This window comes from Myxine glutinosa, chromosome 13, assembly GCF_964187855.1.
Source record: "Myxine glutinosa chromosome 13, kmMyxGlut1.1, whole genome shotgun sequence".
In the NCBI taxonomy this organism is placed as follows: domain Eukaryota; kingdom Metazoa; phylum Chordata; class Myxini; order Myxiniformes; family Myxinidae; genus Myxine; species Myxine glutinosa.
In genome coordinates this window covers 34,395,121-34,410,641 of record NC_136273.1, presented here as the reverse complement: position 1 = coordinate 34,410,641, position 15,521 = coordinate 34,395,121, and the positions used below count along the sequence as shown (strand labels likewise).

The window sequence follows — 15,521 nt, the reverse complement described above, 5'->3', positions numbered from 1 at the left end:
TCGTATGATTCTACATGCTGTCCTGTCTTCTACAAACCATTGAAATTGGTTTAAAATACCTTTAGTCGGTGGTGTACTGTTTATTCTCCCAGGTGAGCACCAGGAGTATTGCCCCTATGTTTCTTTAGTTGCTTCTGTGTTTCTTCAATTATCTACCATATAGCTTCAGTGTGACTGTGCAGGCCATAACATCTTCACCAATTGAGCTTTTGTCATCAAATTGTCAACAAACCTTTATTATGAGAATATTATAGAGAACACAAGTTAATAAAATGGACTTCTTTTATTTTTTTCGCAGTTTTCGTCATATTTAGTTTTTGAGTACTAAGTGGACGTGAACGGGCTTTGCATTTTGATATGCTTTCAAGTTATAATAATAATAATAATAATAATAATAATAATAATACATTTATTTTATATAGCGCTTTTCAAGAAGCCCAAAGGCGCTTTGACAGCGTACAAAAAACAAGTGAAAAAAGACAAAAATCAATCGGTAAATAATCAAAGCAAAAGGAAGGAGAAGGAGAAGAGATAGTCAGGGGTTAAATGCTGTGGGTTAAATGTTGAATGCAGTGTTGAACAGGTGGGTCTTGACTGATGTTTTGAATGTGGTGAGTGAGGAGGAGTCTCTGATGGTGTGAGGTAGTGAGTTCCAGAGGGTGGGAGCAGCGATGGAGAAGGCCCTGTCCCCCCAGGATCTGAATTTGGTCTGCATGTGGGTGAGGGGGTGGTAGGGGGGGGGGGGGGTCAAGAAGTTGGTACCAGCAGAGCGGAGGTTGCGGGTGGGAGTGTGTCTGGAGAGGAGGTCAGCCAGGTAGGATGGGGCCAGGTTATGGAGGGCTTTGTAGGTCAAGAGGAGGATTTTGTACTGGATTCTCTGGGGGATGGGGAGCCAGTGAAGCTTGTAAAAGACGGGGGTGATGTGGTCACGGGTCCGGGAATGGGTGAGTAGACGGGCAGCGGAGTTCTGAATGTATTGGAGTTTATTGGTGATTATTGAGGGTGAACCATAGAGGAGGCTGTTGCAGTAGTCCAGACGGGAGGTGATGAAGGCGTGGATGAGGGTTTCTGCAGCCGTGGAGGAGATGGATGGACGGAGACGGGCGATGTTTTTCAGGTGAAAGAAGGCTGTCTTTGTGATCTGTTTAGTGTATTTGTCGAAGGAGAGGGTTTGGTCAAAGATGATGCCAAGATTCCGGATGTGAGGGGAGGTGGATACTGGGAAACCGTCGATGTTGAGGGCAAAGTTATGGGTGGATTTGGTGAGCGTTTTTGGGCCAATGATGATTATTTCGGATTTATCATAGTTAAGTTTGAGGAAGTTGATTATCATTATCATTGTATTTACAGAGAACTAGGCTGAGATGAGCCAACTGACGTCTGTTGTTGTCAAAAACTGTGAGGTCACAACCTTTGAATGTGACAACATGAATTGCATCTTTGCATCTCTCAATGTTAAATGGCAAGTTCTTTTCTGATGACATGATATCACAGTGTGCTCGAAACATTCCACATGAAGCACGTATACCTTTGAACGGCACATTTCGCAAACAGATAACAATGTGATGACATCTCAAAGACGTGTGTTTACTGTTATGTTTAAAAGCACACACTTAGGGTGTGTATTGTGAGAAGAGATGGTGTGAAATTTGAAATAAGGCAGTCTGAAGCAGTGTCACTGTTCAATGCCAACGACAATTGGCTACTTTTCACAATCTAGACTTTTCATACAAAAGGTAAAAACAAAAAAACTTCTGAAATACATGGAAATTATTAGAAAAGCGCAGCCTTGATGTAGAAGACTAACAAGATGGTTCTGGCAATGCAATTCTAACTTCCAGGCTAAAATAAGGGAATAGTACATAATGGAGGCCATTCGGGGTTGGTTTACTTGTAAAGTTTAATCAAAAAGGGCAAGCAGGATGGCCTAGAGGTATGTACACTCACCTCTAAGTCGTCTAGACTGGGTTAGAATCTTGACCCAACTATAAATTGTCATGCTGATGTTTCACATGCAGGGTGATTCATCAATTTGTGTGCAGTCCTTCATGGACATTCAAAACAATCAAGTAATGCATGGGGGCAGCAGGTACCATGGGAGCAAAATGTAGATGTTTTAAAAATACAAACACAGCCTCATCATTTACAGTTTTTAAATCTCTCTAAATGTCATCTTTTTACACTTGTTTTTTTTCTTTCTTTGTAAAGTGCTTTTGAGATGTTACTTCAAAATGAAAGATAGGCAATGAAGGATAAATGGCACTTGTCAGGCTAGAAGGGAAAATGGATGGAGCAAAATACAGAAAAATCCGAGAAGAAAACCTGCTGCCCTCTGTAAGAAAGTTGAAATGGGGACGGAAGTTCACCTTTCAGCGTGACAACGACCCGAAGCACACAGCCAAAGCTACACTGGTGTGGATAAGGAACAAAAAGATAAATGTCCTTGAGTGGCCCAGTCAGAGCGCCGACCTAAATTCAATCGGAAAAATGTGGCATGACTTGAAGAGTGCTGTCCATCAACGCTCCCCACGTAACTTGACTGGTCTTGAACAGTTTTTTTTTTAAACAGTTTTGTACAGAAGAATGCGCAAATATTGCCCAATCAAGGTGTGCAAAGTTGGTAGAGACCTATCGCAACAGATTCACAGCTGTAATTGCTGTCAAAGGTGATTCCACCAAGTATTAAATCACGGGGGGGTGATCCTTGTCACGGGGACCAATCCCTGGTGTTGGGCTAGCGGCTAGGGTGCCGGCTTAGGATCCTGGGTTAGAATCTCGGTCGATCGCCGAATTAACGCCAGGGGGGTTGACTCAGCCTGTCATCCTTCCGAGGTCGGCTAATTGAGTACCAGTTCACTGGTAATTCCCTGTTTGTCGTTGAAGGCGGCAAAAAGGGTTGGCGTCAGGAAGGGCATCCGGCCGTAAAACATTGCTTCAAAAAGGGGACCAAAAAACAACAACTACCACGGTCCCCGAAAAGGCCAACCCCCGCTTTGCGGGGAAAAATGGCCTCTAAACGGTGGTTTTATTAAATCACGGGGGGTGGACACTTATCCAACCAAGATATTATAGTTTTGTATTTTTCATTAATTTTCTGAAATTTGTAGAATTTCTTTTGCACTTGGAAGTTGTGGGTTACGATGTGTAAATAAAGGTGGAAGAGTCTGATTTAATGCTTTTGAATTCCAGGTTATAGTGCAACAAAAGGTGAAAATTTTGAAAGGGGGTGTAGATTTTCTATAGACACTGTATACTCTATTCATAAATGTTGAAGTTCAATGTCATATGGTGGTCTGCAAAAAATATGGCTATCATTGGATCGCAGGGCCAAGGGTAAGCCAAGGGAAGGCTTACCCTTGGTGATTGCTCTGTGATCTCAGATATCTAGTTCAGGTATGTGTTTTCAGAAACTTCGGTGAACTATAATAAAGCCATATTTAGCCACCAAATGAGGCATGAAAAACCAGTAGTGTGAGGTTTTAACATGTGGCACATCAATATTTTCCAGACATACCAACATAATAGTATGCTGCTAAATCAAATAAACAACCAAGAAGTTTCCGTCATCAGTCATTGAGAAAGGTAAGCAGACTATCGGAGCATATTCTTGTTTTTAAGCGGTTAAGCCGCTTCAATATTTGGCTATGTCCATCCGTCCATCACAAATGAAGAAGAACCTTTATATCCCACCATATATAATTCCAAAGGGTAATTCTAAAAGGTAATTCTGAATGGTATAAAGAGGTAATTCAAAAGGATTCCAAAGGATAATTCCAAAGGGTAATTCTAAAGGGTATTTCTAAAGGTTATTTCTAAAGGGTAATTACTGCTGCCAGGGAGTAATGCATTCGATCGTGTCCGTGTGTTTGTGAACAAGATATCTGGAAGAGTTCTGAACGGATTGGGATGAAAGTTGGTGGGATGATTGCCCTTGGGATAAGGAAGAATTGATTAGTTTTTGGTGAAGCTCAGGATATTATTCCGGATCCAGGAAAAAATTTTGGACATTTTTTTGGGAAAGATTTTTTCTGTTTTACTGCATTAAAGCTTTTATTCTTATTCTTAAATGATGTTTTTCTCCTCGAATTCCGAGATATATCAAAATAAATTCTCTGACAGTTATGGCCTACTTTCTTTTTCATTTATTGTTTTTGGGGAGAATGGTATAAAGATGATGTTAAATGTGTTATGGGATGTTAAATGGGATGTTAAACAAAACGTATTAGTCCAACTAAACCCACGGCGGGAGTATGCGCTCTACTGAGTGCCGTTCTAGTTCTAAATGGTTTCGTTCGCTTCTGGGCTTTGCCCATTTCATATAAAAAATGCCAAACTGAACCGCTTCCTTCGGACAAGGGTGTGATTTTAAAAAATGCAATAAGCTATTGAGTGAACCACATCAGAATGTAAATTTAATTGTTAAACTAGAAAGGCACTTGGTAGAGCGCGCGCATACCTCCACCAGGCTGAACAGTTTGTTTTGTATCCCACCGATAGGCCGGATATAGATTCGGACCTGAACCAAAATCTAATCGGCTTGTTCTTGTCACCTAACCAACTCGTCCATCAAGTGTAGTCATAACTCGTCCATAATTTTTTTTAAATATAATGTTATATATCGATTTTAGCCCTAACACTCAATGGTGAAGAATCACTTAAAATTAAATAATTCTCGTATCCGAATCCATATTCAGAAAATCGAATCGATTAGTCCTTGTCACACACCCAATCTATCAACCAAATTTCGTCCAAATCCATCCATACCCTTTTGAGATAACCTGCTATATGTTTGTTTTGGCCCTATCTCCCAATGGTGAAGAATCACTAAAAATTTTTTACTGGCCGGACCTGAATCTGGATCTTCACCAAAATCTAATCATTTTGTCCTTGTCACATACACTGCCTCTGCCAAATTTTGTTCGAATCCGTCCACAACTTTTTGAGATATCTTGTTCACAGACAGACAGACAAATGAAAAATCACTCGTAGAGTGACACTTGGCAAAACAGAACAAAGTAGGAAAGCACTCAGTAGAGCATCCTTTTAACCTCAAAAATAATGGGTGGTTGAATTCAGTGACCTGATATGCAAATCGTCTTCAAATTTCAAGTCAATCGGATGAAAATTGAGGATTTTGGAAATTTTAAATTGTTGTTGGCCTTTGGCCTATGTTGACCTTGTGACCTATGTTGACCCAAAAAAATAGTTTGTGGATGAATTCAGTTAGCTGAGATGTTAATCCGATTCAAATTGAAAGTCAATCGGATGAAAATTGAGGATTTTAGAAATTTGAAAAAAAGTGGTGGACCTTCGGCCTATGTTGACCTTTTGACCTCAAACATATGTAGGGTTTTGTCGGACCACCAACTCTACCATTTGCTGAAGTTTCATGAAGATCAGTTTAAAATTGTGACCTGTACGCAAGTATAAGTGAGCGGACAGACAAACAAACACACAAACACACAAACCGGAGTGATCGACATACTTGTCAAACAAGACTGGAAGTCCAACAGTGGAGGAGCCAAGCTTGTAAAATATTATAAACCACAAACACACATGATTAGCTTTTTAAACAGTCGCTAATGCTGTTTATAACATTAAACAAAGAAATTTGGAGGAATCCCGACATCCGTGAGGTAAGTTTTACTTACAGAACTGAGGGAAGATCTACTGTAATCTATATACCCCACAAGTATTGGGTTAATAACATGGTGTCAAAAAACCGAGGAGAATTCCTTACTTCCGTGGTTGTTAGTCTGTACACCATTTATCATGGAATTGTGAACCATACACCGCTTCAATCTACCAATTTGTATTCACGACATTGGGATTAAAGTGTTATGGTCATATTTACTATATTATTCTTATTATTATTACGAAAATGATACGACTGAAACGATACACTACTGTATTAAGAAACCTGGGCTTAATTTGTCCGAAGCGATCCGAAGTGTAGGCATAAAGCCTAAGGCCTATACATACCGTATTGTTGCAAGAGACGTAACGCCGATGCTTTCGATATTTGATGGTCATTTTAACAATCGGTTTGTTTGTGTTTCACACTGAATGAAAAACGTTAAGGTAGAGCATGGCGATTGTGATATATGACTGGTTCGACGATATGTTCGGCCTGAACGGCATAGGATTCAAAATGGCGGTGCGTGGAGAGTCAGCCGCCGTACCACCGTACTGCCGTAATGACATCACCCTGTCATGTGACCAGAGTCTCAGCTCTGATTGGTATACGTTTGAGGGGAAATACATACATACATACATACATACATACATACATACATACATACATACAGATGGATAAACACTGTAAAAATATTTTTTTAGCCAAGTAAAAACAGACAGGGGTGAAAACATAACCTCCATCCACCTTTGGTGGGGAAGGTAACAATGCTTCCTCACATTTTTAGTCCAATATTATCTTCTCAACATTTTCTTCAATAAATCTTGCACCAACAACCAAAGAACAATTACTGTATGATGGTGCTTACTGGTGCAGCTATGAATTATGATATCATTGTGAACTAGAACGCCACTCAGTAGAGCGCATACTCCCGCCGTAGGTCAAGTTGGAGCCCTGTCTTCCAATGGTAAAAAATCCTTCTAAAAATTCCTGGATCCGGAATAATATCCTGAGCTTCACCAAAAACTAATCAATTCTTCCTTATCCCAAGGGCAATCATCCCACCAACTTTCATCCAAATCCGTTCGGAACTTTTCCAGATATCTTCTTCACAAACACACGAACACACATACGCACACACACACACACAAACACACACACACACGGACGGACACGATGGAATGCATTACTCCCTAGCGGGAGTAATAAACAGAAATAATATACCACACAAGTTATGGTGAGAGGAGATGGAAACCCACAAATGATGAATACATGATCAGCCATAAATGTAAAGATAAATAATAATTGAAAGTTTTAAAAGTCTGCACAAGAAAATTGAATCTTAGCCACAAAAGAGGTTCCGTAAAGAATTGTGAATTATCATCAGTATCTGCAATCATAAGTCTGAATGTCTGAGACATGATTGGACATCTGAGACATGATTAAAGCTCTTGGGCCTCACCATCAGCCATTTTCTGTCTTGGGTTAACCACACATCAAATCTGACATCTAATGGAAGGTGTCAAAACCATCTGAAGGACTAAATCATTCTAGACCATCACTCATCTTTACACAGAATTCATGAGATTCATCCACAGTGCCATGGATTACTGCTCTCCATTCAGGGCTGTGATCCAAACCCTGGAAACCCAAACACGTCAGCAGAACTCTGTGGTACAAGGCCTTCTGTGTTAACACCGCAGACTGGTTTGTAGTTTTATAGTATTTAGCCACATCACATCTGGCATTGTTCTGCATGCTCTCTCTGTCATCTGCCAATAGGTGTAAAATTTCTCACCACCTGTACTCCTTAACCCCACTTTTCTCCAACCAATGGAGCAAACTTCTAATGTACGTCCAGTCTTGCTACTTATTTGAATCTCTCGAGGTGTAACTCATCATCGCCTTATATAGAATGAAATGTCTAATTCTCATCATTTCAAAGAGATATAGCTTTGTCTGTCCATACCTCTAAAGTCCATTTGTCAATCACCTCTCAGGTGTTATTTGTGTACCTCAAATTCCTTTCCTGCTTATCTCTTCCATGGACCTTGATATTTATATAAGATGTAAAGACTTGCATTGCTGCTTTTATTGTTCAATGTATTAATGTGCACATTTGGCCTTCAGATCTATCTGCATCAGCATTGCTTTTGCTGTCCTGAAACTGTACATCAAAAATAAACAAATAATGAAATTGCACTAGGTAACTGTAGTCCACTTTTTTGTGCAATCATATTAGGTATTCAAACCATCAATGTTGGTATGACCTTAAAGCTGCCTACCCAGGAAGCATCCGTTCTACCATCATTGATAAGGCAAATTAATGCTTTGTCGATTGAACTAGTTCAGTTCCCACTTACAGTGATATTCAAAGCCATAGTAAGTCCTAAAACTTTTAATGGCAAAACTCACCTGGAAATCAGCCCAGCATCTGCTTCCCTGCCTGCTTTTTGCTTTCGAGGTCCACAGGCTCACCAGCTCTTGCACAAGTTTGCAAAACTCTGCTCTCAGGACTCGTGATGGAAGCTCAAGACTCAGCTCCAGATTCTCTGCCTGAAAGGTATCACCGAGGTAACTTCCTTGTGCAGATACAAAGTTACTTATACAGGGTGGGTCACAAAAATGCGCCTCATTTGAAAAAGTTATTTTTAAAACCTTAATTGGTAGAAATGTCAACTACAGTGAATTAGGTAGGCTAAGCATTAGAATTGTTTATAGCAAATGTATGACATTTCTATTACTAGCAACGGTACCCGCCCTATGGGCGGGGTTGAATTGGTGAGGCCCAAATGAAAAGGCTAAATATCAGAAGTTGAAGGTTTTTTTATTTTAAACGATTCATATAAACATCCGTTGAATCATATCACACGCAAATCATCAAAATCTAAACAGTATCTTCAGAATTTCAATAAAAGCCACATCACTGTTCATATTGGTAAATATTATTCCATCGTGTTTGGAAAAACTGGAAAATTGGGAAAAAATTGGAAAAACAATATAGCCTATTTTACTCCAGGGGTCCCTGGATTACCCACCCAAAATTTAGTTGTGATCGGTTCAGTCGTTTTTGCAGTACATGGGAACAGACAGACAGACAGACAGACATTTGGTGAATTATAGTAAGATTATTATCATTATTATTTTTGCGGGTAACCCATGGCACAATTAACAGTGGAGCGAATCTTCATCGTCGAGAGGTACGTAAAGCTGAATCAATGTTACACAGCAGCATGTGTTCAGAAGATAATTCCCTAGACGGAATGCACCAACCTCGAAGACTATATATCGTATAGTTTCAAATTGCAGAGGGTTGGGCTCTGTGAAGAACAGTACTGCAGATTCTCTGGATTTCTGTGGAATATTCAAACTCCAGAAACCGCAAACAGAATTAGTGAAGCGATTGTGCGCAGCCTTAAGAAAATCAACAAGGATAATTTCGCATGAAATCAGAGTGTCTCAAAGCGGTGTCATTAGAGTGTTAAAGTCTGATCTGAACAGTGGAGTTAGCTTCATCGCGGGAGATTCATTGCGGATGACGTCGCAGATTCATCGCGGATCAAACCAGCAGTTAACGACAAATGACGTGTCGACGTTTTTTTCTTTTCTTTTTTTGTATACAGGATCGAAGCTCGTGAAAGAGCTAACATTTATCACACAAAAATCAAACAGACACATAAGACATATAATAAGGGAAGCAATAGACAAGATGGGGAGAGAAGGGGAAGCACACAAACACAACATTTGAGAGTAGGGGCATCAGGAGAAATGTGGGAGGGGGAGGGCTTGGGGGGAGGTGGGAGAGGTATAAAACACATCAACACTGCAAGGACTTCCAGGAAAGAAGTTGGAATTTCAAAAAAGTGGATCTGGGGTGAATTAACGGGGGTAGAAAAGATCAAGGTTTTGGATGGGGGAAGATAAGAGATGGTGGTGAACAGCTGTTTTAAAGACCTGGAGGGAGGAATGGGATTGAAGAGAGTGAGGGAGTTTGTTCCAGAAGTGGGAGTAAAGAGGAATGAAGGAGTGAAGGTGAGCAGAGAGTCTTGATTTTGGCAGTTTAACCATAAGAGGGTTGCTGGCGGATCTTGTGCGATATTTAGGAATATTTGGGGGACAGAGCGCAGATAAGGCTTCTTTTTTTTTTTTGTATACAAGATCGAGGCTCGTGAAAGAGCGAACATTAATCACACAGAAAGACAAACCGACACATAAAACATATAACATGGGGAGCGGTAGACAAGGTGGGGCGAGAGGGGGAGGAACACAAACACAACATCTGAGAGCAGGGACATCGAGAGATCTGTGGGAGGGAGAGGGCTTTGGGGGGGGGGGGGAGGCATGGGAAGGGGGGAGGGGTGGGAGAGGTATAAAACATATGGACACTGCCGGGACTTCCAGGAAAGAAGTTGGAATTTCAAACAAGGTGGATCTGGGGTGAATTAGTGGGTGTAGAAAAGATCAAGGTTTTGGATGGGGAAAGATAAGAGATGGTGCTGGGCTGGGGGGGGGGGGGGGGAGGGGGGGGCTGGGATAAGGAAAGATAAGGTAAGATAAGGGCTGGGGGGGAGCAAGGCTGGAAAGAAATCGCTAGAAGACAGAAAGACCACCAATCTGCCTGCGGTGAGTAAGTGAAAGGCCCTCGGAGTTAGCTTCATTGCGGAGAGTTCTTTTATGTATCATATAAATTATATGTTCTTGCATTAAAAATAGCAGATTTAATAAACAATTAAAATTGGGAACGTTTCTGTGACTAATCCTGGATAAAGTTCCCCATATCTTACTATAATTCACCAAAAGTCCGTCCATCCGTCTGTCTGTCTGTCTGTTCGAAGGTACCGTAAAAACTGCTGAACCGATCGCAAAGATATTTTGGGTGGATAATCCTGGGATCTCCAGGAGTAAAATAGGCTATTTAGTTTTCCCAATTTCAGCTTTAGTCTCCAGCATTCTCAGGTTTGGACTCACACATAACATTCCCGTTCGCATAACGTTCATTGTTCTCATTGTGACGACGCACAAACGGCTGCACCCGGGAAAGCAACATGTCTCCATCGATCGCTAACAGATCGCTGTCTCCATCGATCTTGCCAAGGCCGTAACACCTATCGGCTCAAAATCCTTTTAACTGTTGATTTGGTAAAGTTACACGTATCGGGAATTTGGTACACGTATCGGGAGTACATACGACATCGCGATTGTGAACACGATTATCGATCACGATTCACGATCATCACGATCATAGTGTATCGATCACGATTTGAAACACGATGGAATAATATTTACCGATATGAACATTGATGTGGCTTTTATTGAAATTCTAAAGATACTGTTTAGATTTTGATGATTTGCGTGTGATATGATTCAACGGATGTTTATATGAATCGTTTAATATTTTTAAAAACCTTCAATTTCTGATATTTTGCCTTTTCATTTGGGCCTCCCATAGGGTGGGCTGGGTACCGTTTGCTAGTATATATTAATATTATATATATATATATATATATATATATATATATATATATATATATATATATATATATATATATATATAAATATAGAAATATATAATAAAAATCTAATAATAATAATAAATATATTAATATATTAATTTATATAGTTCAAATGATAAATGATAAATATTATAACATACAAGTACATATATATATATATATATTGCTAAGGGACCATTGCTAAGCCAGAACTGGTTTTGTGATAAACAAGACAAATCAGGCCAAAGAATGTCGCCACATTTGCAATAGAATGCTATGTTTAGCTTTGGCTTTCCAACAATGTGATACAAATCGAACAAGTCTTGCAACAAAAACACAACTCTTTCACAAAGGATGCTGGGAAATACAATTGTCCTGAAGTGCTTTATAAATCCACAACCATCTTGCACATGTTACCAACTTCCTGCAGACCCTCAAGTTAAAACTTGCTTATGTGGTACATTGAACTGCAGCCAAGAGCTGCCGACGCTGTGCCTGATCCAGCCAACTCAATGAAGATATATTAAGACCTGCTTTTACGGACAAGAAAACTATTGGCCATACCAGGAGCTGAATATAGTGTCGGAAAAATTAAATCAGGAACTACTTGTATTTCCTGATATTTATCACTAACCAGCTTGAGGTTGCACAATCACTGAGGAAATATGTTCAAACATATTTTATCAACTAAAAGTTAATAAGAGTGTATTTACCTCGGTGAGAAACAAGATACGGCTGAAGCTTTAAGCATAACACCTTCATCAGAGCAAATAAAGGTAATGTGGGTCGAGGGAGGATTATAAAATAAGGTACCAGCTAAAGCCTGGTGTTGGCTTAGCGGTTAGGGTGCCAGCTTAGGATCCTAGGATCCTGGGTTCGAATCCCGGTCGATCGCTGAATTAACGCCAGGGGGGTTGACTCAGCCTGTCATCCTTCCGAGGTCGGCTAATTGAGTACCAGTTCACTGGTAATTCCCTGTGTGTCGTAAAAGGCGACAAACAGGGTTGGCGGCAGGAAGGGCATCCGGCCGTAAAACATTGCTTCAAAAAGGGGACCAACAAAAACAACAACAACCACGGTGCCCGAAAAAGGCCAACCCCCGCTTTGCGGGGAAAAATAGCATCCAAAGGTGGTTTTTAAAGGTGGTACCAGCTAAAGGTTCAGGGATCAAAGATCAAAGGGACTGGATTCAACATCAAGTCTCAAATGTTTGGGGAAGGAGCGTTTATATAGTCTTGGGCAAAGGTTAAACATTGAAATGACTCAATCAAATTATATGGATAAAACATCAAGGCCACAAAACTTGTACAGGATTATGGCATTATAATAACAGAACCAAAAAGGAGATATAATGGCAGTTGGGCAAATGTGATGAGGAGAAGTGGAAGAATAAGATCAAGAGAGGGAGAAGGAAAGAAAAGAAAAAGATGCAAAAAAGACAGAAATTAAAATCGGGGGGGGGGGGGGGGGGGGGAAACAAACAAACTGGGAAGTAAAAATCTTCCGACTCTCGAAATCCTAGACTCTGCAACTGGACCGGACGGCATCAGCTCACGTGTCCTAAAAACCTGCTCTGCTGCTCTTGTACATTTTCTCTTTGCCATTTTCACCCTGTCATTTTCCCAAGCTAATCTTCCATCTGCTCGCATTACAAGCAAGTAGATGGAAGATTGTCACTGGATTACATAAAAAGGGCAAAAACTGATCCCCTTAACTACCTGGACATATCAGCTTATTTCAAATCGTGAGCAAGGTCATGGAATCCATCATCGCTGGTGAAATGAAATCCTTCCTTTTCTCCAACAACCTCATCTCAGTTCAGGAATTTTGATTCAGACCAGGTCACTCCACCTTGGACACGCTGCTTCTACTCACACAACAATGCATCTGGAGGCCCTCAATATCAGACATTAAATCAGGGCCGTCTCCCTGGACATATCTCGTGCTTTTGATACAGTCTGGCATTCTGTGTTGCTCTCCAAACTCTCCGCCTATGGCATTCAAGGCCAAACCCACACATGGCTTGCTGACTTCCTCTGGTCTTGTAGCTAACGTGTGACTCTCAACGGAATTCTTTCATCTCCTCTTCCTGTCAAGGCTGGAGTGCCCCAAGGCAGTGCTCTGGGCCCAGTCCTATTTCTAATCTTCATCAATGATGTCTCTAACTCTGGAAAAATCCCCTTTATCTCTTTGCTGATGACTACACCCCCTGCTGTGACATCCCTCATCCTTCAGACAGACAGGCTGCAGCTTCTTCCCTCTCTTCAGACCGTCAAGGATTAAGAAAATCACAAGCTGGTCAAACACTTGGAAAATGTATTTCAATCCTGACCAATCTCTCACTTTCCCTCTCTCTCTGAAAGGATCATCTGTCAAACTCTCTCAATTTCCTTTATTGACCATCCTCTTGAGGAAGTTCAGTCACTCAATCTCCTGGGTCTCATTAATCAGCCATGATCTTTTTTGGGCAAATCACATTTCAAAGTTGGCTTACAAAGCTAGCCGCCGACTGGGCATCTTCCATCGTACAAAGTCCTTCCTTGACACACCTGAACATCAACCTACAAGACCTTCATCCACAGCTTGATGGAGTACTGTTCTCCCCTCTGGGCTGGATCCCTGCCACACATCTTGGTAGGATTGACGCAATGGAAACAAAGGCCTTCAAGATTATTGTAGATGTGCAGGCAAAGTATATATACATATACAGATACATATACAGATGCACATACAGTCGTGGCCAAAAATATTGGCACCCTTGCACTTTTTTCAAATAATGCACCATTTCTTCCACAAAATTGTTGAAAGTAAAAAAATATTTAGGTATCCACATTTGTGTTTCTTTCGTTTACAGTGGAACAAAACAAAAAGAGCTGAAAAATACTAAATCTTAGCTTATTCCGCACAGAAATCCTAAAATGGCCCGGACAATATTATTCGCACCTTTTAGAAGTTGTTAGAAATTATTAGATTTCAAGCAGGTGATTCTCCTTTACTTTGGAATTGAACTCACCTGTGGTGAGTTGCAGGTGCCTGCAATATAAAAATCACTGATTCAACCTGTTTGAATGGAGAAAAGTAGGCATTCTACTGTTTTGTGTCACTGTGTGTACCGCAATGAGCATGGAGAAAAGAAAGAAAACAATAGAATTGTCTAAGGAGGTCAGACACAGGATTGTAGCCAAGCATGGACAATCTCAAGGCTACAAGTCCATCTCCAGAACCTTGATGTTCCTGTGTCCACCATACGCAATGTTATCAGAAAGGTTAAGGCCCATGGCACTGCAGCCAACCTCCCTGGACGTGGCCGCAAGACAGAAATTTGATGGAAGATTGCAGCGAAGTATTGTTCGAATGGTAAAGAAAGCACCTCTATCAACTGCCAAACACATTCAAGCTGACATTCAGATACAAGGTATGACAGTTTCAACTCTCATCATCCATCACCCACTCAATGAAAGAGGGTTCTATGGCAGGAGCCCACTGCTGAGAGAGACATAAGAAAGCCCAACTGGTGTTTTCCAAAACACATCTGAACAAGCCAAAGTCCTTCTGGGAGAATGTCCTGTGGACAGATGAAACCAAATTATAACTTTTTGGTGAACCACATCATCTCTATGTTTACAGAAAACAAAATGAAGCCTTCAAAGAAAAAAAACACCTTCCCTACAGTCAAACATGGAGGAGGTTCAGTGATGTTTTGGGGTTACTGTGCCGTCGCTGGCACTGGGTACCTAGAATGTGTCCATGGCATCATGAAATCAGGAGATTACCAAGGCATTTTGGAGCGCAATGTTCAACCCAATGTCAGAAAGCTGGGTCTCTGTCGAAGGTCATGGATCTTGCAGCAGGACAATGACCCCAAACACGCTTCAAAAAGCACCATAAATGGTTCGAGACAAAACGCTGGACTGTTCTGAAGTGGCCAGCAATGAGTCCAGATCTAAATCCCATTGAACACTTGTGGGGAGATTGGAAAACGGCAGTTGGGAGAAGGCACCCTTCAAATCTGGGAGAACTTGAGCAGTTTGCTCAAGAAGAGTGGGCCAAACTGCAGGGTAGAGAGGTGGAGGAAGCTCATTCATGGCTATAGGAAGTGCTTGACTGCAGATATTTAGTCCAAAGGTTGTGCTACCAAATATTTAGTCTTGGGTGTCAATAATTTTTGTCAATGTCATTTCTTTTTATTTTCTGATTTAAACGGATTTATTAAGTTCTGAATCAAAAAGAAGGGCTCTGTCATATTAACAGTGAAATAAAGAATTGTGAAACATTGAATTGTAGACATCACCTCATTGTATGAGCGAAATAAAGAATCAAATACTTTTGTCAATTTCAACTTATTTTTAGAGAAAATTGTGAGTTATTTGAAAAAAGTGCAAGGGTGCCAATAT

General features: G+C 40.7%; 1 protein-coding gene across 3 annotated transcripts in view; it reads right to left on the bottom strand.

Annotated features, from left to right (window-relative positions):
• The window catches only part of LOC137438829 (regulator of G-protein signaling 3), a 305,803-nt gene that overhangs the window by 77,435 nt on the left and 212,847 nt on the right, over positions 1-15,521 (bottom strand). For all 3 annotated transcript variants that reach the window (XM_078767307.1, XM_078767304.1, XM_078767306.1), the window contains exon 17: positions 8,051-8,191. In XM_078767307.1, coding sequence (XP_078623433.1) covers positions 8,051-8,191 — 141 coding nt within the window. The remainder of the gene's footprint in view (positions 1-8,050; positions 8,192-15,521) is intronic.